At 39.3% G+C, this 26,339-nt stretch overlaps 1 protein-coding gene across 3 annotated transcripts in view; it reads left to right on the top strand.

The window, feature by feature from the left end:
- Positions 1-1,936: 1,936 nt before the first annotated feature.
- XIAP (X-linked inhibitor of apoptosis) overlaps positions 1,937-26,339 on the top strand; it is a 38,842-nt gene continuing 14,439 nt past the window's right edge. The window contains exons 1-4 of one of the 3 annotated variants that reach the window (XM_087829528.1): positions 1,937-2,034; positions 22,660-23,568; positions 24,841-24,940; positions 25,961-26,039. In XM_087829528.1, coding sequence (XP_087685654.1) covers positions 22,692-23,568; positions 24,841-24,940; positions 25,961-26,039 — 1,056 coding nt within the window. In that variant the 5' untranslated portion in view covers positions 1,937-2,034; positions 22,660-22,691. Of the gene's footprint in view, positions 2,035-13,641; positions 13,822-22,659; positions 23,569-24,840; positions 24,941-25,960; positions 26,040-26,339 lie in introns of those variants that run through there. The other 2 variants (XM_016197059.2, XM_016197058.2) reach the window with 2 other exon arrangements.

Genomic DNA, 26,339 nt, shown 5'->3' with positions numbered 1-26,339 from the left:
TGCTCCATAACAAAGGTACAAATTCAAATGCCAAGTAAGATGTAAAAGTTCTAGAGATGGATGGCGAATGTACATAACGCCACTGAACTCTACACTTAAAAATGGTTAAAATGGCAAATTTTGTTATATACATTTCATCACAATTTTTAAAAGATGCTAACAAAGCCAAAAAGAAAAATTCAACTGCCAAGAGAATTCAAAGGAGGAAGATACGACCTTCAGCTAAGGGAATCAGATGAGGCTTTGTGTAGGGGCAGTCTTTTCACCTCGCAGAAGGCACAGTTTAGCAGATTAACAGAAGAGGCAGAAAAACTGGGGATAGGTGCACAGTGAGTAGTTCCGTTTTGTTACAAGATGGGTAGGAGGCCCAAGGAGAGAGTAAACATGAAGCCCAGTAGTTTTACCATTATCCTGGAGGCCATACTGAACAGTTTAGCTCACATGGCCTTGTGCAGGCTGGATTGCCATGGACTAGTGTAGGGATAGAGAGACCAGTTAGGAGGCAGGGTCAGGATCAGACACACCTGTAATCAGACTGATCTAGGTTTGAATCACAGTTCAGCTCCCACACATATTAGCAGGGTGACTTTTCTTGCAGCTACCTAACCTCTCTAAACCTCAGCATCTTCATCTGTAAAATGGGAATAATGATAGTTACATACTTTATAAGGTTGCTGTGAGATTTAAATGAAATAAATATTGACTTGCAATTAGTATTATTACAGTAAGTCCGATGTGAGATTCGCAGAGCTGTGACAATGGGGGAGGATCAAAGGGGAGACCATCTTAGAAAATGCCTACAAATCAAAAAGAAGTCTTTACTCCCTTCGTGGTCCCTTTCCATGAAGGGCAGCATCATTTGAGGATGCAGGTGATACTTAACGATCTTCCCCTTGAAAGGAAACCTTCACATTCAAAACCTCTTATCTCACTACACTAGCTTGTAAAGGAGCCCAAGTTTCTGAAACAAAATTCATCTTTTGGTCTGACAATGCTACAGCATATTTGAAATAAATCTAAGGTATAATCAGCATTTTATGTACAGAGATTTCTTTTGTGTCCCTTCTTTGTGCTTTCTGTGCTTCCTATTTATTTCCCTCTTCATCTCCCAACTCCCTTCCTGCCCCCACTATTTTCTTCCTTTCTTTCTCCTTTCACCCTTCCCTCCTTGGACACAGGTCACATTGTAATCTCAGTTCCCTCGTTTATCAGCTGCGTGCTACTGGGGTAGTTACCCTCTCTGGGCCTCAATTTCCTCTGTAAAATGGGTTTAATAGAGTTGTCAAAATGACAACAAAAAAACACGTTCTGTGGCTACCAAGGCGCCTGGTCTATAGTAAGAATTCAACATGTTCACTGTCTTCTCTTTTTATCCTTTAAGCTCTATTTCCCTACTCCCCAACCCCAGAACCCCGCGGGTAAACACCGTGGGAAACAAAAAACGCCCCCAGGCTGAAAGAGGAAACGCTCGAGCTGGGGGGCGGAGCTGCGCAGGGCGCATGCGCGCCCGCCCGGTCAGTTTCTGGTTTCCAACTTGGGGGGTGGGGGAGGGGAGAGGGCTTCGTTTGCCCGGGCAGCCCCCTTCCCGCCCCGGGAAGTGGCGGGACGTCGGCGGAGCCCCGGGTGGGCTCGGCGCCCCGCGAGGGACGCCCGGGCCCTAGAGGTAAATTTGAAAATGATGGAGGGGAAAGAAGAAGGGGATTTGCGGGGCGGGTGGCTGGCTTCCTGGCGGGGGCGACGGGGAGGACACTGCGGGGGGCCCAGTGGCGGGGCCCGGGCGGCGAGGCGGCCAGACTTCGCCGGGTGCCTCCTGGAGGCGCTCTGAGGCCCGCGGGGCTCGTCCGGGCGACAGGCGGTCTGGCGGGGGCGAGTGTGGGAGACGCAGGGACTTCCGTTTCCTTGTAGGCCGGCCGGCCGCCGAGTGGAGTTGGCGTTTCCAGATTGGGGCTTGGGCCGCGCCTCCTCCGGGAGCCTCCGCTCGGGACCGCGCGGGGCGCCGCGGGTGAGGGTGATCCGGCCGGCTCTCCTGGCGCGGTAGGTGCAGCCCGCACGGGCTTCCTCCTCCTCCCCTCCTTTTCTCTTCTTCCCTTCCCCCCCCCTCTTTTCCCCTCCCCCCGCTCGCGTCCCGCGTTACCGGGAAAGGCGGGAAGGGCGCCCTGGCCCCGCGAGGGTGGCCAGGCCCGGGCTCCTGGCCCAGCTTTCCGGGACCGTGGAAGGGAGGCGTGGGCGGGTGGGTGCCAACCCGAACCCCATGGCCTCTAAGGTAAATCGAGTCAGAGAACTTTTTTAATGATCCAAGGGGCCTTCCCATCCCCCCAATGGGTGCCTGTGGTGTGTTCGGGGCGGGGTGGAATGTGGGGTGAAGGCGTGTGAAACCAAAAGAATGGAAGCCGAAGAGCTCCCGGAAGAGGAAATTAGCTAGTAATTCTTTCCAACCTTTGCCGCCCTAGTCACCTCCCCTGCATATTCTGTAAGTAAAACGAAATACAGTCTAACTTTCGGTTTCAGTAGTTTAACTCCGAAATATACTTATTTTCTTTTCGGGCGTACGGGCAGGGGGTGGTGGTTATAAATGAAACTAAGCCGCAGCCCTCCTCCAAGAAAAAAAACACACAAAAAAACAGGAAAACGTCAATCAAAGCTTTGTAAAAACCTATCCGATTGTAATCTGCTACTCTGCTTTCAAATATAATTATCTTACTAGCTTGTCGCAACTCTACCTTGATTGTTCATGACGCATAAAAATTTCCTTCCATAAGTCTGGAGATCGCTAGATTGTTTCTTCTCTTTTTTCACTTAATATTTGTTGCGAGTTCGAGAGAACACTGTTGCAGACGGCCATCTTAGAATTATAACATTTTAGAGGTGGAGGGGATCTTAGTCCAGCCGTTCTCGGAAGCTGTAACTGAGGCGCAGGAAGACTGCACGGCTTCCTGAGGCTACTGGGCCGCTCACTTTAGAACCCAGGTCCTCTGGCTTCTTGCTCAGGGCTCTTCCTGCGCAGCTGCCCCACGTAGCCTCGGAGCCAGAAACTTAAATGTATTCAGTGCGCCGCCCGTTTCCAAAGCGAAGGCTACTTTGTGGCATCCAGCTCTGCTACCACTTTCAGGGTTTTTAACATGCTTGCGGAGCCGAGCTGGTGCTTCGAGACATTTTTCTCTCAGCATTCAAGAAGTGGCATCATTTTGGGTTAAAAAGATGTGCACATACACACGGGCACCTATGTATACTTGAATATGCTCAGTAACTTCTTCAAGGATGCATAAAAACGTTAACTGTAGTTACTTGTGGAGATGGAGACGGGTGGGAGACTTTTTGCGCTTCACATGTGGCCTAATGTACTGTTTGACTTTCTTACAGTAAACAAGCATTAATTTTATAATTAAAACAAGTTTTAAAAGTTGACACATATATGTATATCAATATAAACAAGTATATATCAATGGTGTGTATATATGTTTATATACATATATGTATTTATCAGTGGTTAGGGTTTCTTTTATTTCTTACGTATCAGTGGTTTGTATTATCAAATCCAGTCTGGTTTATGTCAGCCCAACTGGTAAAGCATGCTCACATTTCTTCTTTGGTTTTCTCCTATTGTTCCTAATGTAAGATGGTAAAAATTATATATGAGTAAACTAGTCTTCAAATATTTTTACAAAATGTGCTAAGCTTTTTTTGGATTCTTTTGTTGAATTTATTGGGGTGACATTGGTTAATAAAATTGAAAATGTGCTAAGTTTTTTTTTTTTAATCGTCACCCGAGAATATTTTTTTCCATTGCTTTTTCAGAGAGAGAGAGTGGGAGGGACGGGGAGAGACATCCATGTGAGAAAGACACATGACTGGTTGCCTCCCACAGGCACTCGGGTCTGGGCAGAGAGAACCTGCAACCCAGGCTTGTGCCCTTGACTGGGAATTGAACCCGGGACCCTCCAGTCTGCGGGCCAGTGCTCTAACCACTGAGCAAGACCAACCAGGTGCTAAGCTTTTGGTTATCAAATAATGTAGCAAACTAACGTTCAGTATATCAAACTTGACACAGACACAGTGAAAAAAATCTGAATGTAGAATCGTGAATAAAAATCATTTAAAAATTAAGACTGGAAAGGTCCCTTGTGATAGTTCAGCTCTTTTGTTTTTATGAATAGGTTAATCAAGACTCAGAGATGAAAAAGTTAGTTGCCCAAGGTTATATGTTTGATTATTAGCAGAGCTTAGACTAGGGTCTAGATCCTAGTCCAGTGCCTCTTGTAATATACCTGTAATTTTATTGCTTTTTAGTGCATTCATGACTCCAACTAGGCAAAGTAGTGGTGACTAAAGGTTACTCAGGCCCATTTCAGTAGATAAGAATTATTGAAATTAATGCACCATTAATTTGTATAGTGCTTGAAATATTTTAGTAATGGAAATATTCATTGTAAACATTAATTTGTTTAGTGAACCCTTGTTTATGTTATAAATGCTTAGAGACCCCAAATGTGAAATACGTTTTTGTTTGGTCTCATATTTAAGTCAGGTAGCTAGTGCTAACAGGAAAAAAAAGCAATGGTTTATGTAAAAAAAAAATTATTGAGCACCTTCTATAAGCCAGTCATTGTGTCCTGTGTGGTGATGTTCCAAAGGTGAACATGGCAACGTAGGTGCCCTTGTTATTTTGAGGCTGGAAGATTATGATGAGCTGTCAGTTCTCAAACTTAATCTCTGATCTAATCTGGTAATAGTATTATAAAATGTAATCTGTAGCACTGTTTAAGGTCATTGTGTGAGTAGATTTGAGGAGACAAGAACAGTGGTAAAATAAGTTGATATTGAACAAGTGTTAGTTTTGTATCATAGAGGCCATATGGTATAGTGGAAAGAGCCCTGATTTAGGTTCTGGTCTTGGCTTTGTTTCCAGTGAGCTGTGCAATATATTTATTCCATTTAATTCAAAACATAAAGAGTATTTATAATATTATTAATATTATATAGTATAAAAGAAACATGTTTGAGATTAAGAATAGTATACAAAGAATAAGTATAGCCCACATTCTTTTATATTAATTTTTTTTCATTTAGGAACATATTATATGTAGATTGTTTTAATCTTTTTCTCTTAATATTCTGTATTGAATATTTCCTGTGTCATGAAGTCTTTCAAAATATAGTTCTTATTAATTCAGCATATTATTCCATGCCCCATTTCCTACATCTATAGAGTAACAGGTTTGAGCTCGTTGATTAAAAGATTGAAAACCCATTATAATAGTTTTTTTTTAAAAAACTGATTATCTCAGATTTTACCAAGGAAAAAAAATCCCATGTAACCATCCCAAATCTGTTCGTAATAAATATCTGAAATAAAGGGACAAGAAATTAAGAACAAGGTGGAGATGCAGTTCTTGTCATTTATGGTTTATACTTTAATGTATTTTATTTTTTTTAATCCTCATCTGAGGATATTTTTTCCATTGCTTTTCACAAAGTGGAAGGGAGGGAGAGACAGAAACATTGATGAGAGAGAGAAACATCGATGTGAGAGAGACACATGGCTGACATGTAGTAAGTAGGTGCATGGTAAAAAATTGTTGATTGAATACTCTTACTTGTTACCAAAAAATGTGTTAGATGAAAAAGGAGAAATTTAAGCTCCCAGGCCCTCTGGATAATCGAAAAGAAAGACCTTTCTGTGTTCTGAGAAATTAAGCAAAGCAGTTGTTGATTAGTTATTGTATCTTCCATGAGAATTTGAGGCCAACCATGGCCGGTGTGGCTCAGTTAGTTGGGTGTCCTCCATGCACCGAAGGGTCCCTGGTTTGATTCTCTGTCAGGGCACGTGCCGGGGTTTCAGGCTCAATATCCAGTAGGGGGTGTGCAGGAAGCAGCCAATTGACGCTTCGCTCTCACATCGATGTTTCTTCCTCTCCTTTCCTCTCTCTCAAAAAAAAAAAAATCTATAAAAATCTTAAAATTTTTTGAGGCCAAGCTTAAGAGTTACATGTTTTATGCCCCATGCCCTGGCCGGTGTGGCTCAGTTGGTTGAGCATCATCCCAGGCACTGAGAGGTTGCTGGTTCAATTTCTGGTCAGGGCACATGCCTGGGTTGCAGGCTCCATCTCCAGTAGGAGGCGTGTAGGCGGCAGTCGGTCGATGTTTCTCTCTCGTCCATGTTTCTCCCTCTCTAAAAAAATCAATAAAACATTTTTTTAAAAGTTACATGTTTTATCTGCTGCTCTGTGTTTAACTTAGCACATTGTCCTTTCTGTGATAAAAGCATATTTGTGTTCATTTTGTGGGACTCAGCATGGACTTTTATTATTTTTAATTATGATATAGTTGTAACTCTGCTGTTGGATACATTTTGGGATTTGATTTTGGTATGATTAGTACCCAGTCTTTGTTGAGGATCCATGTGATTCACTTAGCATGATCTGCATTTATAATGTGTTTTCAAGGACCTGGGTTATGGTGAAAAGTGAGGTGTATCTGTGTGGAGAAGGAAAAATAATTTTCATCTACCCTTCTAAGTTCTTCTGGCTGGACTAATAACCAAATTAACATGAGACAGATTAACAGGTGAAAATTTATTACATATGTACGTTCAGGGTTCCCTAAGAAGCTGAGACCTCAGGACACACTAGGCAGTTGAGGCTTATGTGCCATTCTGGACTCAGGAGAGGGAGGCAGGGGTCTGGGACTTCAAAGGGAAAGTAGACAGTTCACAGGTAAATGAGAAAGAGCAAACATGTGATAATTAAATAAATTCTTGCCATGCCACCTGGAAACAATGGGGAGTCCCCAGACTTTGCAAGTTCCTGTCTGCTACACTTGGATTATACTATGCTAAGGTGATAGCTCCCTTTCCTTTAAGCAGGTTTTTCTATCTGAATTCCTTGAGGCCTCTAAGGGGGAGGGTCAAAGGTTCTTTCTAAGTCTTCTGTTTCTTATAAATAACCAGCTTAAAATAATATTTCAAAAAGGCATATTTTGGAGTGGCAAATTCTGCTTCCCCTCTTCTCTCCTGGGAATAAATATTGTTTGAACTTTTATACTTATTCCTGTAATAATTTTGTTGACCTCAAAACACAGGCCTCTCAGCATATATCACTGTGGGATTTACCCTTCTGTGGCTCTAGCTAATTTTTCAGTCCTTGAAAGGGCAAGGAGCCTGACATTTTCTGTTACCTCATCGGACTACCCCTTCTGCCAGTAATTCTTATAAAGTCATTTCCTTAGACCCATGTTGGTCATAATCACCAGTTTTGGTTTCTAACTTATTCACTGGTCATGTGTTCTTTGATGAGTAACAACCAGTCAGAAAACCAGTTTCCCCATATTTCAGATGGGGGCTATGATATATTCTATAGGTTAAGTTAGATACCACATATGAAAACATTATAAATTCTAAAGCACATTATAATATGTTTTGGTTATTATCAAAGGTAACATGGTAAAAAAAAAAAAAGGGTGAGCTGTGGAATCACAAGTTCATGCTCAAATTTTGAACTTGTATTAAATAGGCTTAGAGATTTTTAGTTTCGGTTCAGCATTTTTTAGTAGATTAGAGACAATATTTACATGTAGCTAAAATGGTGGGGCGGAGGGAAATGAAAATTTGTAGATAAGTGTTTAGAACACGTGGGCACTCGTTAAATGTGTTGTACTGTGCCCAGTCAGCGAGGCTCAGCGGTTGAGCATCGACCTAGGATCCAGGAAATCGAGGTTTGATTCCCGGTCAGGGCACAGGCCCGGGTTGTGGGCTCGGTCCCCAGTCAGGGGCTTGCAGGAGGCAGCCGATCAATGACTCATCATTGATGTTTCTATTTCTTTCTCCCTCTCCTCCCTTCCTCTCTCTGAAATCAATAAAGATTTTTTTTTTTTTTAAAAAAAAAAAAAAGAAAAAATATGTCATACTGTTTTAATTTGGCTTGCAGTCACTTATTGTGGCAGAATTTCCTTTGTGTCATTTTTAAAAATCAAACGCAAACAGAAGACAAAACTATGAAATGTTTTCACATGGGCAGCAGAGTGGCTTTCAGATAGAAATAAATATTTTCACTAAGGAAAAAGAAAAGATGTTGGCTTTTATCAAGAACTTGTTTCAATACTTGTTTGAGATCCCAACATGATCATGAAAGAGAATACTTAATTCTGAAAAAAATACCTAGTATCACTTTCCCATTCACCAAGTCATCCATTAAAAGAACCTCGTCATGACACTTGAGGAACCATCTGATTTGTAAGTATTGCATCCTAATCATTCTGGACAAATATCAAGTACAGTGGGTTCCACTAATCAGCTGTATGGCCTTAGTCAAATCATTTAAATTCCTTATGTTTAATTTCCATATCTTTAACTGGAAGATTTCTATTATCCTGTTCTGCACAAACGTAGTTATGGTGAACAAGTTTTGCTTGGGGGTGTCTAAAATATAATGAGTTTACTTTTAAAAAATATATATATCTTTATTGATTTCAGAGAGAAGAAGGGAGAGGGAGAGAGCAACATACGTCAGTGATGAGAGAGTCATTGATCGGCTGCCTCCCGCACGCCCCCATTGGGGATCGAGCCCGCAACCCAGGCATGTGCCCTGATCAGGAATCGAACTTCGATCTCCTGGATCCTAGGTTGATGCTTAACCGCTGAACCACGCCCAGCCGGGTCTGAGTTTACTTTTCAGTATACTTAGTTTGAGCTGCCCTTTTAGGAAAATTTTGGGCCAAATATCAGGAGAGGCTCTTTTCTTCTTGCTAGGTCCCAAATTAATTATTTTTACAAGGCAGTAAGTGAACAGTTCAGAACTCCAGCAATAGACATCACTCAGAAACTTTTTTTTTTTAAATCCTCCCCCAAGGATACTTTTTCCATTGCTTTTCAGAGAGAGTGGGAGAGACAGAGAGAGAGACACATCGATATGAGAGAGAGACGTCAATTGGTTGCCTCCCGAACACCCCCGACCAGGGCCGGGGATCTACCTGCAACCCAGGTACATGCCCTTGGCCTGCATCGAACTGGGACCCTTCTGTCCTTAGGCTCATGCTCTAACCCCTGAGCCAAACTGGCTAGGGCACTCAGAAACATTTTTTCAACAAAGTCCTTTTATTTTCAACTCAAGTTAACAATAAGTCTCAATTAGGTATTACCTTTGTTTCTCAGCCCTCTCTGCTGGTGATACACTGCCACCCAAGCAGTGGACCAAAAGACATTTATTCATGGCCAACCATTGTGGACACGACCTGATTACTGCCTTTATCTCTAAGACTTGATGATTGACAGTGTTGCCACCAATTTACAATTTTTCTTTCATCAGGGTTGCTCAGAGACAGTTATCTAACAGTAATATTACAAAGTAGGAAACTGGCAAAAATTCTCAGAATAGGCAAAAGTAAGGACCAAGAACATATCCTTCCCTCTTCTTGTAAGTTACAAAATGATCTTTTGTGAGTGAAAAGCCAAAAATGCAATACCAGGCCCTGCTGTTGATAGTTTACTGGGACAATGTTTTCACAGATGCAGGAAGCATTGTCACATGGAAAATAGCCAAATAACACCCCCAGTCTTCTGGACAGGATTGTATAAGGGACCTAACTAATCAACAGCCCAACCGCTTTTTTCTTTTGATTAGAATCTAGTATATTTGATGAATAAGTTTTAGAAAATTAAGAAAAGCAACAAGAAAATAAAAATTTTCCCACTATCCAGAGATAACCACGCTAGAATTTTAATGCATAATTTAGCCTAAATATATATATATGTATTTTTATTATTGAGATTATACTGTACAATATTATTTTGTAACCAGCTTTTTCTACTTAATACAGTATCATGAACATATGTCCATGTCCTTTAGTATTCTTCTGCAACCTGAGTTTTTAATGCTTGCCTAGTATCCACATATCAGAGTGTTGTCTTTTGTTGGACATTGAAATTTTTTGTATTTATAAATAGCACTGTATTGAGCATCCTTATGTATACACTTTTTTAAAACTTCCCTTATCATTTCCTTAGAGTTAATGCTTAGAACTAGAATGGCTTGTTTTATTGTTGGTAGTGATGGTGATCTCTGCCAAAACGGACAAAAATAGTGTCTTTTGAAATGTTTATTTTTTGATTACTAACGAGATTTAACATTTTTGTATATGTTTGTTTTGGCCATTAGTATTGGACATTTGTAAGTTTGCCTATTTTCTATTGAGTTGTTTGTCTTTTTCTTACAGATTTAGAAGTGCTTTCAAGTTTTTTCTTCATAGATTAAAAGGAGGTGGGGATAGGACACAATCCTGTTTGAGACCATTTAATATTAATGTTAAAAGCAAATAATGACAAACAGGTTTAGATAGGATATTCATGCCAACATTTTTTTTTAAATCTTTATCTGAGATCATTGATTTTTAGAGAGGGGGGTGGGGGGGAGAAAGCGAGAGAAAAACATCAATGTGGGAAAGAAATGTCAATTAGTTGCTGCCCACACATGCCGCCACGTGGGCAGGGCACCGAACCCGAAACCTAGGCATGTGCGCTGACTGGGAAACGAACCTGGGACCTTTTGGTGCACTGGGCCACACCGGCCAGGGCAACATTTTTTATAATAGGAAAGTTGTATAGTTTTTATCCAATAGTATACCAAAGTATAGTAGCAAAATATTGCTAGCTTTCTAAATGTTCAGCAGTGAAGGTACATACCTATGCCAGTTAACATTTGTTTTTTAAAATGCTCATACTTGTGCCCGGCCAGTGTGGCTCAGTGGTTGAGCATCGACGTAGGATCCAGGAGATCGAGGTTCAATTCTCGGTGAGGGCACATGCCTGGGTTGTAGGCTCGATCAGTGACTCATCGTTGATGTTTCTATCTCTCTCCCTCTCCCTTCCCCTCTCTGAAATCGATAAAGATATATTTAAAAAAAATAAAATGCTCATACTTGCTTTTATAGTCCTAGATCATCTCTGTAGGAATATACAGAAAACTGTAGGAGTGATTGCTCCTAGGAAGAGAACCAGAAGTGTAAGGTACAGGGGTGGGCTGGATGTAACTCTTGTGCCTATTGAATTGTTTGATCACTGTTTATATTGTCTCTTTTAAACAATATACATCTAAAATTAATGTTCAACAATATGGATTTGGTGAGGTTATGATACATTCATAAGGCAGGTACTTGTCATCCATTTAAAATAACATTTCTAATCTAGATAAAAATTTATGTGAGATGTTTATTATATATTATTAAGTGAAAAAAGGCAAGTTATAAAATACCATGAAAAATAAATTCCCTTTAGAAATATTTATAATGTGTACGTGCACACAGAAAAGGTTCTTACAGGATAAATATACTAAAGTGTTCACAGCCTGGGTTGTAGGATTTTTCTAACCCCTCTCTTTTAAAAAGGAAACCAGTTTTTATTAAAAATTGTGTTGGGCCGGGCTGGCATGGCTCAGCTGTTGAGCGTTGACCTGTGATCCAGGAGATCGCGGTTCTAGTCCCATTCAGGGCACATGCCCAGGCTGCGGGCTCGATCCCTGGTGGGGATCGGGCAGGAGGCAGCCGATCAATGACTCTCTCATCATTGATGTTTCTATCTCGCTCCCTCTCTCTGAAATCAAAAAAGATATATATATATATTTAAAATTGGGTTGGTATCCATCTTGAGATATTTTTCTGCCTGCTCTGATTTTAGCAAAGGTTTTGATCTGAGCTCTGAATAAGCATAAATAGCATTAATCTGTGTCGTGGATCTACAGTTTGGACCAGTTTGGACTGTACATGGTTTGTTTTTGAATCAAAGACTACTGATTAATGAGCACTATAAATTGTCTTAAGTTCTGCACAGTTTTCAGTGAAATAGAAGAGGGGAATAATAGTGATCTTGAGCCTTTTTATGCTCTTGAGTGAATTCTTGAGCCCCAAACCTATCTATTCTTCATTCTTTGGGGGGAACACAGTTCTGTAATTCGTTGAATAGATGAGGGAATGCCTTACTGTGTGTTTATTCTGAGGGAACTACACCTGTGGAGTTAGTCGTTATGAATAATTTGTCAAAGATTGGAGGTCTGTGCTCAAATTCAAGTATTACTATGACTTCCTAAATTAAGTGTAGAACATGTAATTGATATTCCTCTTGTTGGTTCTCAGTATGCCCTTTCAGGTATTTACAGAAGTAGGCTTCATGATCAAGCATACGTTGTATACAGCAGTATTAGTAAGCTTATGTTACTGACTGAGCTCATGGGCTAAGTGCTCATTAGTGCCATTCAGTTATTTGAATGGCTCTAATGCTTAAGTTTAGTGAAAGAACTTTTGATTTGATTGACTGTAATTAACCTCAAAAATGTTTTGTTGACCATTTAAGTTCAAGTTAAAAGAAAATATGCTTCACTATTTGAAGAATCTCCGAATACTATAAATAAACAATTTGATTAAATGTTGAATTTTTATGTGAATGTATCATATCAAATTCAAAGCTGAATTTGGAAAATGATATTCCATTTTTGTTTAGAGCATTTCATTTTAAAAATTCAGCTTTTTAATACTATAATATATTTACACAGCTGTATTTCCTAGATACTACAACATTGTAAATCAAAATACTATTTCTAAACAGGGAAGTAACTGGCTGATACTGCTAAGATAATTAAAAGAGGATTTGAGCTACATTGGGTCAGGGAGAATGCTGCTTATGTGACAAGATCTCTATGCTAGATCCTCTATAGAGGAAAAAGCCACTGATGAGAAAAACTTGTAATATTTGAGCAAAGAGAGAATCTTAAAATACATTTTAAATTATGATGGCGTTTTTGGTTAGCACATACAAAATTTTTATGATGTTATGAAAAAATGTATGAATCCTTTAATATTTTTTAAAGTCCTTTTAAAATATGTCTTTATTGATTAAAATCAATGAGAGAAAGAGGAAGAGTGAGGGAGAGAGAAAAACATTGATGAGAGAGAAACATCGATCGGCTGCCTCCTGCACATCCTCTACTGGGGATCAAACCCAAAACCAGGGCATGTGCCCTGACTGGGAATCAAACTGGTGGTGACCTCTCCGTGCATGGGACAACGCTCAACCATCTGAGCCACACCGGCCAGGGTGAATCCTATAATATTTTTGAAGTGTGATTTTAGTATGGGTTTTTACTGTTTACATGGTATGCATGTATTTCCTGTTTTTGTCACATTTCCTAGGCACAACGGCATATTAACGATTTTAAGTACTCAGAATGATTTCAAGAGTCCAGGGAGGTGGTGGTTGGGATGTGGAATAATAACAGCAGTAGCCTAATAGAGGTGGTTCACCATTTATTCTTTTGCCCAGTATTTAAGTGCTACTGTGTGTCGTGCATGGTTTTGGGCATTGGAAATACAAATGTAATAAAACACAGCCCTGTCATAAAGGACCTTCATTCTAACAACACACATACAAACATACAAAGCTGCAGAAATTATTAAATCTTCTTCTAGTATACTTGGGTCATCAGCAAATTATGTAGAGGATGCATGGGGGGAGCACAAAGTGTAGTCATTCTGAGGTTTTGAGTGGAAGAATCAGCAAAAATGTCATAGATGAGATTCTAAAAACAACTGTTTTCTGAATTTTATTTATTTATTTTTTAAATATATCTTTATTGATTTCAGAGAGAGGAAAGGAGAGGGAGAGACAGAGATAGAAACATCAATGATGAGAGTCACTGATCGCCTAGCCCGCAACCCGGGCATGTGCCCTGACCTGGAATCGAACCCCGATCGCCTAGATCCTAGGTCGACGCTCAACCGCTGAACCACGCCCGGCCGGGCTGTTTTCTGAATTTTAAACAGATGACTTTATTACATGATTAGGTAATGTTTCGGTCAGCATGATAATAGTACTGCAGTGGGAGCTAATAGGGTTATATTGCTTGCATAATTTAAAATATATATATATATTGATTTCAGAGAGAGGAAGGGGGAGAGAGAGAGAGAGAAACGTCAATGATGAGAGAGCTGTCATTGATCGGCTGCCTCGTGCACACCTGCGACTGGGGATGGAACCTCGATCTCCTGGATCCTAGGTCCATGCTCAACCACTGAGCCACGCCCAGCTGGGCACTTGCATAATTCTTTTCATATTTTTAACATCATTGCATTAAGTTTCTTAGGGCTGCCATAACAAAGTACCATAAACCGAGTGGCTTAAAACAACAGACTTATTTTCTCACGGTTTTGGAAGCTAGAAGTCCAAAATCAAGATGTTGGCAGGGCCATGCTCTCTTTCAAGGCCCTGGGGAGAACTTGTTTCATTCCTTTCTCTTAGCTTCCGTGGTTGCCATTGATCCTTGGTACTCCTTGGCTTCTAGATGCATCATCACTCCTGTCCCTGCCTACATCTTCACAGGGCCGTCTTCCCTGTGTGTCTGTCTGTGTTTCTTCTCTTATAAGGATATCAGTCATGTAATGACCTCATCTTAACTGATCACATCTCCAAATACCATCTTTTTAAATTAGGTCACACTCCTAAGTGGTAGTTAGGACTTCACATCTTTTGTGGGGGTGCATAATTCAACCCATAATGATCATTTAATTCCCTTTGTACTGTGCTACATCAATAGAGTTACTTAAATGATTTTTCATGATGAGAGGTTAACAAAGCCCTTGGTTACAGAAATAATGTTAAAACTCATGGTATTTTAGCATAGATTTTAAAAATTGCTTAAAATTCTCTTAATCTTCATTTCAAGTAAGACAGTCTTTTAAAAATTTTTATTTATTGACTTTTAGAGAGAGAGGAACATCAGTTTGTTGTTCCACTTATTTATGCACTCATTGGTTGACCTTTGTATGTGCCCTGACTGGGGATTGAACCCTCATCGTTGGTGTATCAGGACGATGCTCTAACCTCCTGAGCTACCCGGGCAGGGCATAAGCAAGGCAGATTTTTATTCTAATGTTTAATACTAAAATACATTTCTGAGTAGTGTTTTCATATTCTCACAAAAAGTATTTCTCTGCATGGGATTTTTTTCTATTTAATGTTAGAAGTTGTCTTTTGTTTTGATTTTTTTTAAATCCTCACCCAAGGATATGTTTTTTATTGATCTGAGAGAGAGAGAAACATCTATGTGAGAGAGAAACATTGATAGTTGCACGGGATGATGTTCCAACCAACTGAGCCACACTGACCAGGGCAACATTAGAGTAGTTTTCAGTCAATTAAGACTTTATTTGTGTTTTTTTGTTTTTATCATTTAGAGAAGCTATCCTTTAAAACAGAGGCCAAAACAGAGTCATCTGATTCTTCATTGTTTTAATGGCATACAACCGTCATAAATGCATCCATACTAGCCCTACCATAAAATTAACAAATAGCTTTGGTGGGAATTATCCATAAACCGTAAGGAATTAATGTACTTTATAATATTCTTAATTTCTATATACACACATACTGTGGTGCTCACGCACATTGTACAATGATAAATACCAAAGAAATCAGGCAAAGAATGCATGTCGGCAGCCTTACTCTTAACTTGTTCTAAGTGGATGTGTGGGAAGTAGCCTAATGAAAATAAAACATATAAATTCTACCTGTCAGTGGTCAGTACATCTTTTTCCTGAAGTGTAGGTGGTATTCCTAGAATAATGCCACTGAAGAAAATCCAAAATCTTTGTATAAAAAAGTGCACATTTGTCTTATATGTAAAAATCTCTTAATCTAGGTGGATTTTGTACCCCAAACAGCTCACACTACTTTGAATACATTAGTTCAAAAGCACAGCAGCATATATATAGACACATGCACCCAAAATAAAAGGAATGCTTTCCAGTGAGATTGGGAATGAGGATACGAATTAAAGGAGAGAGTCTTCTATATTACCAGGGTCAGTGGAGTTATCTGAATTTTAAAACATAAATTATACATATTTGGAATTCGTTTATAAATATGTAAGCTATAGGATGGACAAACACCAATGTGAAAAGCTGCCACAGAATTTTATAATTTAGTAGCATAGCTTCAGTGCTTCATAATATGGAAAGAAACTTATTTTAAAAAGCCAATTAGGCCCTGGGCGGTATGGTGGTTAGAGCATTGGCCCGCACACCGAAGGGTCACGGGTTCAATTCCCAGTAAAGGGCACACACCTGAGTTGCAGGTTCGATCCCTGGCCCCAGTTGGGGTGGCAGGGGCGTGCGGGAGGCAACCAATCGATGTGTCTCGCTCACATTGATGTTTCTCTCTGTCGCTCGCTCTCTTCCTCCCTTCCACTCTAAAAGTCAATGGGAAAATATCCTCAGGTGAGGATTTTTTTTAAATTAAAAAAATTTAAAAAGCCAATTGGTTTGATTTCTTAGAAGTTAAATGCATTTCAGAAAATGATGTGTAACAATTAACAGAAGAACAACATTAAGAAATAAAATACTGGGAACACAAGAACTGAGGTCCTGAGAGTACCAAAAGAAATAGAATCAGACTTCACTTAGAATTTAAAGAATGTAGTTATAAAGAAAAACTTAACTGGGATCTCTGCAACAGGTTAAATATTTAACCACTTCAAACAAATGATTTGGTAATCTCACAGAGTTCTGAAAATGTACTGTAACATCTAGTTTCCACATCAAAAGCAGGTAACTTCATTAGCAAAGGTCCCTTTGTTTTAGACTTAAATGACCTCTGATCCATCAAAGTATACTAACATTTACCAAACTGTTATTTTAATAACATTTGAACAGCTTTATCGAGATATAATTCATATGCCATAAAATTAATTTGAAAGTGTACAGTTCAGTGGTGTTCATTATATTCTCAGAGTTGTGCAACCATCACTACAACCTAATTTAGAATATTTTTATTACTTTTAAAAAGAAACTCAACCATCTGTAGTTGCTCCCCATTTCCCCTCTTACCCCAGTCTTAGACAACTACTAATCTTTCTTTTTCTGTTTATTTTTATAACATTTTAACCCTTTGCGGTCGTTTGTCTACTCTCAGCCACCAAAGCTTTTTTACCGTTCCGGTCGTATGTCTGCTCTCAGCCACCACAGTAAGGAACTATATGAATCTTAACTCTATTCATTCATGTATCAGTTCATAATTTCTCTTGTTTATCCTTCATAATCTTGCATCTTATGTATCACTGCTCTTTCAATGGAGATTAATTCCGACCAGTACGACACCCATGTCCAAATTTAATACGACCGCAAAGGGTTAACTTGCAACATTATTGTTCTCATGCCTATTCCAGGTCATTGGATCAGAGGTTTAAAAGCTCTTAAACTTGCCAGATTTACAAGTCCTGTGACACCCTCACTCAGAAAACATTCAAACGATGGTTTCCTGATGTTATGTTCCATAGTCTAAAGAGTTTTTGGCCTGGAACATGTGTTTCAAATTCTCTTCTGTTTGTGCCACTTGCTAGAGCTGCTAAACTCAGTAAAAAGGAATAAAACTGTTCTGTCCAGACTCAAAACTGAACTTGTTCTATTTGTGTCGACTATTCCAAGGACTTTGGTAGTAGGAACAGCTTTAGGAATCTTCTGTGGCTCACCATTATCTTCGATCATAATGCCATCATCTTCTCTGTCTTTGTCCTTTGGCTCAGTGTTTGGTTCAGTCTGCTGTAGATCGCCTAGAAGGCTGTTATCAGTAGATTGGCTGGAGCTTCCAGAAGCCCTACTGTTCCTAACATCATTCCCCTGGTTTGTCTTGCTGTTGTGATGAGGTTGCAGCTGTTTGCTTGATCAAAACTCTTCCTTGAAACTTCTATATCATTAACGTCTAAAGCTTCATCATTAACAGCCAATAGACTTGTGCTGTGAGCCAGACCTCCTGGAACAAGGCAGGATATGAAGATATCCCTGGGACCTTCTCTAAGCCATGCGGTATCTCCCTTAGGCTGAAACCGTCCAGCTATAGAGTCCTAGGGAATGTTCAGTGTCTTTTTTTTTTTTTTCTTTAATATATCTTTATTGATTTCAGAGAGAGGAAGGGAGAGGGAGAGAGAGAGATAGAAACATCAATGATGAGAGAGTCATTGATTGGCTGCCTAGCCTGCAACCCGGGCCTGTGCCCTGACTGGAAATCGAACCCCGATCTCCTGGATCCTAGGTTGATGCTCAACCGCTGAGCCACGCCTTGCCGGGCCAGCGTCAAGTTTAAAGATGAACTATAGCCCTATGATGTGTTTCTGGGTGAATATCCACACCTGTAATTGAAGATAGGTGTGAAATCTTAGGGCATACGAGTGGCTGGATGTGGCTTTTTTCTGTGGTTGACAGGACAGTGTATTGGTTAAAACATTTTACTACTTTGTTAGCATGTTTGTACCAAAGGCACTGTTGTCTGTTTCTTCCTTCTTTTGTGTAAAAATCCTAAGCAGTGGGTTGGCTGTACTTGTCATTATTTATAGGTAGTAAGTGTCCCTAGAAGTCTGCATAGCCTAATAAAATGTCAACATTAGATATCTTATGAACATGTTGCAGTAATCTAAAAAACTCCTCAAAATGTCAAAGTTCTGCTCTTTCCCTCCAGGATGCCCCTGCAGCCACAGTCATGCTGAGTGTGGGGCTGCCCCTCACAAGTGCTAGGAGCCCACGATTCACCAAATGCACCTGCGTTGGTGACTTGGTTCTCAATGCTGACCTCCACTGAGCGCCACAGGGCTCGTTGGTGGCAGGCGAAGAGGCAGCTCCCTGCGCCCCCCCCCCCCCCCCCCCCCCCGCTTTGATGCTCCTGTGGAGGGGGAGGGGGGAGGGGAGGGGGAGGAGGCATCTAGTCCATCCACCTTCTTGCTCTTGGCCGCCTCCCACACAGCTGGGCTCCTGGCCCAGAGCAGAGGTGCCGTCCTGAGAGACATTAAGTGAAAATACTATTAAAGACATTTTGAAGGAAAAGATCACCTTTAATCTTACCACCTTAACACATTTTACCCATTTATTAAAAAATTACCTTCCAGGTCTTGTCCATGAGTGTATGTTTTCATGCAATATCAGTCTAATGTGCATCCTATTTTATTTTATTTTATTTTAATCTTTTTTTAAAATATATCTTTTATTGATTTCAGAGAGAGGAAGGGAGAGGGAGAGAGAGAGATAGAAACATCAATGATGAGAGAGTCATTGATCGGCTGCCTCCTGCACACCCCCAACTGGGGATCGAGCCCGCAACCCGGGCATGAGCCCTGACCTGGAATCGAACCCCGATCTCCTGGATCCTAGGTTGACGCTCAACTGCTGAGCCACGCCCGGCTGGGCTGCATCCTATTTTATATCCTTTCCCCCATTAAAGTAGCTTTAATTTTGTGTATTTAATAATAAAAACCCAGGGAAATAGAAACTTTTGTAGTATATGCAGATAGTAGGAAGGTGGGTCTTATGTGTGTGCTTTTCTCTCTCCTCCAACTGCCCATATTCCCACATTATCACTAAATTAGCTGTCAGCCTCTTCTCTTTGGTGCCTGCCCATGGCTATCTTTACCTATTTGACTAGGCTATATATATCCTGTGTGTGTATGCATATGTATATTAAGCACATCTCACATCCTGAAATCTTCCATACCCTTCATATAAACATGTACCTCTACTTGCTGATTCTTTCTTTTGCCAGTTTGCATCCATAGTGCCTTTTTTCCTAAGCACTGTTCCCCTAAAGATTTATGACTGCCTAACCCCTTTATATCGAAGCTTTCTTTAACTCTGTTTTCTCTGTGCCTTTCTTACCTTTCTGCTTACCCAGTATAAAGCCTGCATATACTTTCACAAAGAAGCCTTAAATTATCTCAGCATACTTTATTACATTCAGACCTTTTTTTATCCCAAAGCTTTTTATCACCCTTCTCCAATACCCGTACCCCATTTCATTCTGTATTCACAATTCCTGTGCTCCATATATACTTATTTTCTAAATAGCATCTTCCCTACCTTCATTTCACTTAATTTTTTAAATTCTCTCTCCCTTTCTTTTGGAGACTTCCTCCAAATCCAAAAGATGACTGCCTTTTGTCAGTCATCTTTCTTCCTTTCACTCTTAACCTCTCTAGTAATTTCATTTGCTCACATTTCTCCAAAAGCTCTCACTCTGATAATGTATATGTACTGTTGGGTTGAGTGCTTCTGAATAAATATCTGCTTTTTAAGACAGTGAAATCTAAACTATTAGCATAGAAATAACCCCTGGGAAGATGAGGTCTCCACTTGAAAGCTTCAAATAGAGATTCTCCTGCTAATAATATTGAATGATGGAGTTTTATATAATACCTGAAATAGGGTAGCTGCTTAAACCACACAGAACATACACTATTGTGAAGTGAGAATAGATTGTTGATTTTACACGTCTATCTATTTTGATTGATCTCTGAGAAATAAAGCTTATCATCTCAGAGAAGGTAATTTTCATATCGATTGTATTGAGCATTAATTCTTCAGGGTAATTACAGACTTAGAAATGTTTAATACTGTCTCAGGCCATGCTGAAGTACCTTCCAGTGATAGGAGGAACTCATTCTACAAGGCAACACAGGGCAACCCAATTCATTTTGTACTGCTATTGTTATTGTAAGCATGCATCCTTGCAGTGGGTTAAAATCTACAGCCTGTAGTTATATTTCTTGGCTTTGATTCTGCCCTTAAGCTTCACAGAATTTGGATCCCTTTCTACATGACAGCGTCTTAGATACCTAAAGGCAGTTAATCTGTCCCCCATACTCCACAGTTTTTCCCCTTCCAAGATAAGCACTCAGCTCTTCCACCTCTCCCTCATAGGACAACATTTGCATTACTCCGATTAGTCTTTAGGGGGCATTACACTTTGTTAATGTCCCTTCTAAAATTTGTTCAGAATTTAAAATAATATTCACAGTGTAGCTGAATTGGCTCTGGATGTTGCACATCTGGACATTAATGCAGCCTAAAGTTGCTAGTTTTTTAGCAGCCATGTAGTGTTGGCTCAGAAAGAATTTGTAATTAACTAAAATCCCCATTTTAGTCTGCTTTGCTTTCACGTGACTTCTTTTCAAATCAAGTTTCCATCTTCTTTTAGTTGTGCAACAGATTTTTAAAGTCAGAATGTAAAACTTTTTACACATATCCCTGTTAAAATTTCTCTCATTCGCCTGTCAGCCAGCCCTGGTTTCTTTAGATCTTGATTTTTGTCATCCAGTTTATGCTGATTCAACAAAGGGCCTTGAAACTAGTGTCAGAATATTTTCAGATATCTGAGAAACAGTCATCAAAAGTCATGGAGACTTCCAAAAATTGTTGTATGCAGATATAACTCAGCTCTTGAGGTATATATGAATTATAGCATTGCAAATTGACAAGGCCAAGAAGGACTGATGTCCATTGTCAGCCTGCAAGACAGAGGCCTTGTGTTGAACGTTCTAAGAGAGGTGGTCTTCCAGGGCACACTATGCCAGTGTAATGCCAAAAGAGCTGGTTATTCTTCCTAAGAAATCAGTTAACTCACTGGTGAAGCAGAGGCAGAGTCATTGTGACTGTTCTTTTATTTTGCTTTTGACAAGCAATACTGAGTACAGTGTTAGGAACTGTGGGGGATTCTGGAGAATCATGGTTGCCTGAGGCAACCCTGATTTCCACCTTTTGTCCCAGGGTAATTATTAGGAGCATCAGTTTTCACTTTCAAAAAGTGTCTAGGTTTGGCCCTGCGGGGCGTGGCTCAGTGGTTGAGTGTCGACCTAGGATCCAGGCGATCGGGGTTCGATTCCTGGTCAGGGCACAGGCCGGGGCTGCAGGCTCGAGGCAGCCAATCAATGACTCTCTTATCATTGATGTTTCTATCTCTCTCTCCCTCTCCTTTCCTCTCTCTGAAATCAATAAAGATCTATTTAAAAAAAAAAAAAAATGTCTAGGTTTGGAGTATAAATAACTGGCCATCCTTCTCATAACCCAACTAGTTCCTTTTAGGTTTTTTGTTTTTTTTTTTAATCTGGGTTAAATATTACACAGCTATAATTTGGCAGATCTAATGAGGCTGCAGTGGTACTTCTTACCTTTGAACTTCCTTGATCGTGGGAAGTTGATAGCAAAAGTAACTACGCATAATTAGTATTCCTCCTGAGCCACCCTCTAGAGGGCAGTATTATATACATCTAAAATCCAATTTCAGCAAAAAATGGCCTCTTTGTTTACGCATGAAAATCAGAAACTTTTGATGTTCTTAAAGAACCCATTGGAACCATTATTGTGAATAACTTATCTTTTGTTAAGCAAAAAAGCAAAGAAATACTAAGATCAATTCATTAGCATTCTGAACATTCTTTTTTTAAAATTGTAGAAACTGAACTTTGATGCCTTGAATCTGTAACAATCCATTATAACAATTATGCATAGACTTTAAGAATCTGCATATTTTATGCTTCTTTCATGTTTTTCCTAATTAATGATTTCACATGGTTAATTTTAATATATTCTGCATCACAGTTTCTATATTTATGTAAAATAAGCACTTAAAAATGAATAGTTCTGTTCTACTTGCTTAAATATTACTTTCCTCTAAAAGTGAAAACAAATGCTAGTTTTTACTTCATGTCTTGACTCATGTGGTAATATAGAACTCTAGAACTAGAATGTTTCTTAGAGGTTGTATGATTGATTGTATGTCATGAGTGGGTAATTTGTTAGTTCCTAATATCAAAAGTGATTGCCTGTGTTTCACATTTTGGCTTTCCTAATGTAATGTTCTCTTTTTAGAAAAGGTGGACAAGTCCTATTTTCAAGAGAAGATGACTTTTAACTGTTTTGGAGGATCTAAAACTTGTGTACCTGCAGACACCGATAAAGATGAAGAATTTGTAGAAGAGCTTAATAGATTAAAAACTTTTGCTAATTTTCCAAGTAGTAGTCCTGTTTCGGCATCAACACTAGCACGAGCTGGTTTTCTATATACTGGCAAAGGTGACACGGTGCAGTGCTTTAGTTGTCGCGCAGCAGTAGATAGATGGCAATATGGAGACTCAGCAGTTGGAAGACACAGGAAAGTATCCCCAAATTGCCAGTTTATCAGTGGCTTTTATTTTGAAAATAGTGCTGCGCAATCTACAAGTTCTCGTATCCTGAATGGTTCGTACAAAGGTGAAAATTATCTGGGAAACAGACATCATTTTGCTTTAGACAGGCCATCCGAGACTCACGCAGACTATCTTTTGAGAACTGGACAGGTTGTAGATCTCTCCGACACCATATACCCGAGGAACCCTGCCATGTGTAGTGAAGAAGCTCGATTACAGTCATTTCAGAATTGGCCAGACTATGCCCACTTAACCCCCAGAGAGTTAGCTAGTGCTGGGCTCTACTATACAGGTATTGACGATCAAGTGCAGTGCTTTTGTTGTGGTGGAAAACTGAAAAATTGGGAACCTTGTGATCGTGCATGGTCAGAACACAGGCGACACTTTCCTAATTGCTTCTTTGTTTTGGGCCGGAATATTAATACTCGAAGTGAATCTGATGCCCTGGGTTCTGATAGGAATTTCCCAAATTCAACAAATCCTCCAAGAAATCCAGCCATGGCAGATTACGAAGCACGGATCATTACTTTTGGGACGTGGATGTACTCTGTTAACAAGGAGCAGCTTGCAAGAGCTGGATTTTATGCTTTAGGTAAACTTTATTATAAAACCAGGCTATTAAATAACTTTCCAACTATCCCAGGGGTCCTAAATAGTAAGTAGATTCCTTTAGCCCCCTGAACTGGTAAATATTTAGGTGTAGGCTGGCATGATTATGTCACTGTTATTCTGTTAACCCTTATGATGAATATGTGATGTAACCACTGAGTTGATGTGAAAAAGACTATATTATGAGTCATGTTTATCTTCGCGTAATTGTTTTTTGGAGAAGGATGACATGCCAAAGATGATAGGTATCCCCGATAAGAGAATGAGTCTGATAGTAATACTGATTATAATTTATCGAGCGCCTACTTTACATGCTCAATACGCATATCACATGCATTTTCTCTACACCTCTTAAGAAGAGTTAGCATTAGAGAGTTGAGTTTGGCTGATAGTAAAATTGGTATTAAAATTGATAGTTGCCTTTTGTACAGAGATTATATATTTGAAAGCTGCCCTATATGATGCCTTATTTCTTCAAATGGATGCTTTTCAAATGGACTACCATAGACGTGTCAGGAAGAGCCAGTAGTGTGATGGCTTCCAGGGATATTCAGAAAAATTATACCATTATATATTGGGTCCATTTACTTTAGGATTTGCCAAAATATCGAGTATTTCAATATTTTATTTACATAGTATCATACAGCAGTTTTGAAGGTTAGTGTCATGTAGCTATAACTTAGAGAAACTTATCTTACAATTTTATTATGCATTAAACATTATTATTGAAGTTTCACAGGTTGAAAAAGCATAGTATTGATGGCCTCAAATGACATGTTAAAAAAGAACATGGCCATTGTAATTTTACGTATAAAAATTGGGCAGTTTTACTTTTGTCTTCTATAAAATACCTCAAGTTGAATCAGTGAATTCAGTTTGTATTTCCTCCTCAAATAATCGTATCTATTATTTAGATGTGAATTTGAATGTCTTCTTTCAAGCTAAGAGATTTTTATGTAAATTTAGAAATGCTTAATTTCATGGTATTAAAAAGGTATTTTTTTATTGGTTGATTTTTTATTTTTTTTTTGAGAGGGGGAGAGGAAGAGAGAAAGAGAAACATCGATTTGTTCCACTTATTATGCACCATTGGTTGATTCTTGTATGTGCCCTGACCGGGGATCAATCCTGTAACCTTGGCATAATGGGACGACGCTTTAACCAACTGAGCTACCCAGCCAGGGCCTATAAAGGGTATTTTGGTGTAAGCTTCTAATTGCACAAAATACATGTATTTTTACTTATGTTTTCTTAGGTGAAGGTGATAAAGTAAAGTGCTTTCATTGTGGAGGAGGGCTGACTGATTGGAAACCCAGTGAAGACCCTTGGGAAGAACATGCTAAGTGGTATCCAGGGTAAGGTATTTAAATGTTTATTCAGTGACAGCCAACTTGGACAGTATGCAATGGGAAGACTTGAATAACTTTTCACCTCAACTATTTTTGCCTTCCCAGGGCTTGAAATTCACACCTGGTTTGTAAAAATGGGGTCACCTACTTTATAGGAAAACACCACCACCTAAGCCTTCTCTGGTGATGAAAACATTGTTACTTATGTATTATATTTATGACATTCAGATGATTCCATTTCTAAACACCAAATTAGGAATGTGTACTTTAGTTGTTGGAAGTAGGCTCTTTTACAATGGGCACAGGAGAGCTCACATTGCCAAAGAGATTCCTTAAGAACCCATCACACCCTTTAGCAAACATTACTGTTTCTCACTGATTCTAACACACGGTTGTTTACATTTCCAGATCTCTGAAGTCAGGATACATCTGGCGGTGGCCTGTAATTTAATTGGCAGCATTGGTACATAAAATAATAGTGCTTCCTGCAGTCAGTGGCATCTTAGAGTGATGGTGACATACTCTAAATGTCTCTGCCATTTTGCCTCTTTAAAATAAAGTAACAGATATAGATGTGATGTGCATTTTGATCTACAAAATAGTACAACTTAAAACTTCAAGCGACCATTCGAAGATAAACCTTAACCTTAAACAACCTTAAAAGGAAATGTCGAAAGCCTAAAGAATTCCTTTTAAATGCACAATTGATTAATCTTCTAAATAAAACTTGTTAAGGTTATTTAAAACTTGATTTTTAAATGTTAAGGTGCGAATTTAATAACTTGCTTAAAAGTTGAAAGTTCTCAAGTTGATATTTTTTGATCTACTAACATTACGATAAGTAGCATAACAAAGGGAGCGTATTATTTTAACCTTAAAATGACAGTTGGATAGGGAATTGAGTAACATTTTCTTTTGTGGCTCCTTAAAAATAATGGAAAGCAAGTTGATGGGATTAGGGTGATAGAGATGACATCATACACTGTACTAATTTTCCAGCTACTAAAGTTTAACCTTCTTATTTAGGTGTAAATATCTGTTGGAAGAGAAAGGACAAGAATATATAAACAATATTCATTTAACTCATTCACTTGAGGACTCAGTGGTAAGTCAGATATTGTAGAATATATTTTTTCAGATATTATGTAATTTGTTTGCAATAATTTCTTGGTGTAAATTCACAGTATGGTATTTTCTAATAATAATGTACAGTGAGCCTTAAAGGTGAGATCTTGAAAAGTGTTCTTTGTTCTTAACCTGAAGCAAATGTGTAAAAGGGGGATTAGGATGGACTGATTTGGTATCACTGTAGGCAAAAATGGTCTTGAAGAACTAAAATACTTGAATCTCTCAGTCTTCCGAAATTTGACTTGTGTACAGTGTGTTTTGTACTCATAGTTTTAAA

The sequence above is a fragment of the Miniopterus natalensis genome, chromosome X (genome assembly GCF_054644295.1).
Source record: "Miniopterus natalensis isolate mMinNat1 chromosome X, mMinNat1.hap1, whole genome shotgun sequence".
In the NCBI taxonomy this organism is placed as follows: domain Eukaryota; kingdom Metazoa; phylum Chordata; class Mammalia; order Chiroptera; family Miniopteridae; genus Miniopterus; species Miniopterus natalensis.
The sequence above is the reverse complement of the archived record's forward strand: the minus strand, read 5'-3'. Positions and strand labels throughout refer to the sequence as shown.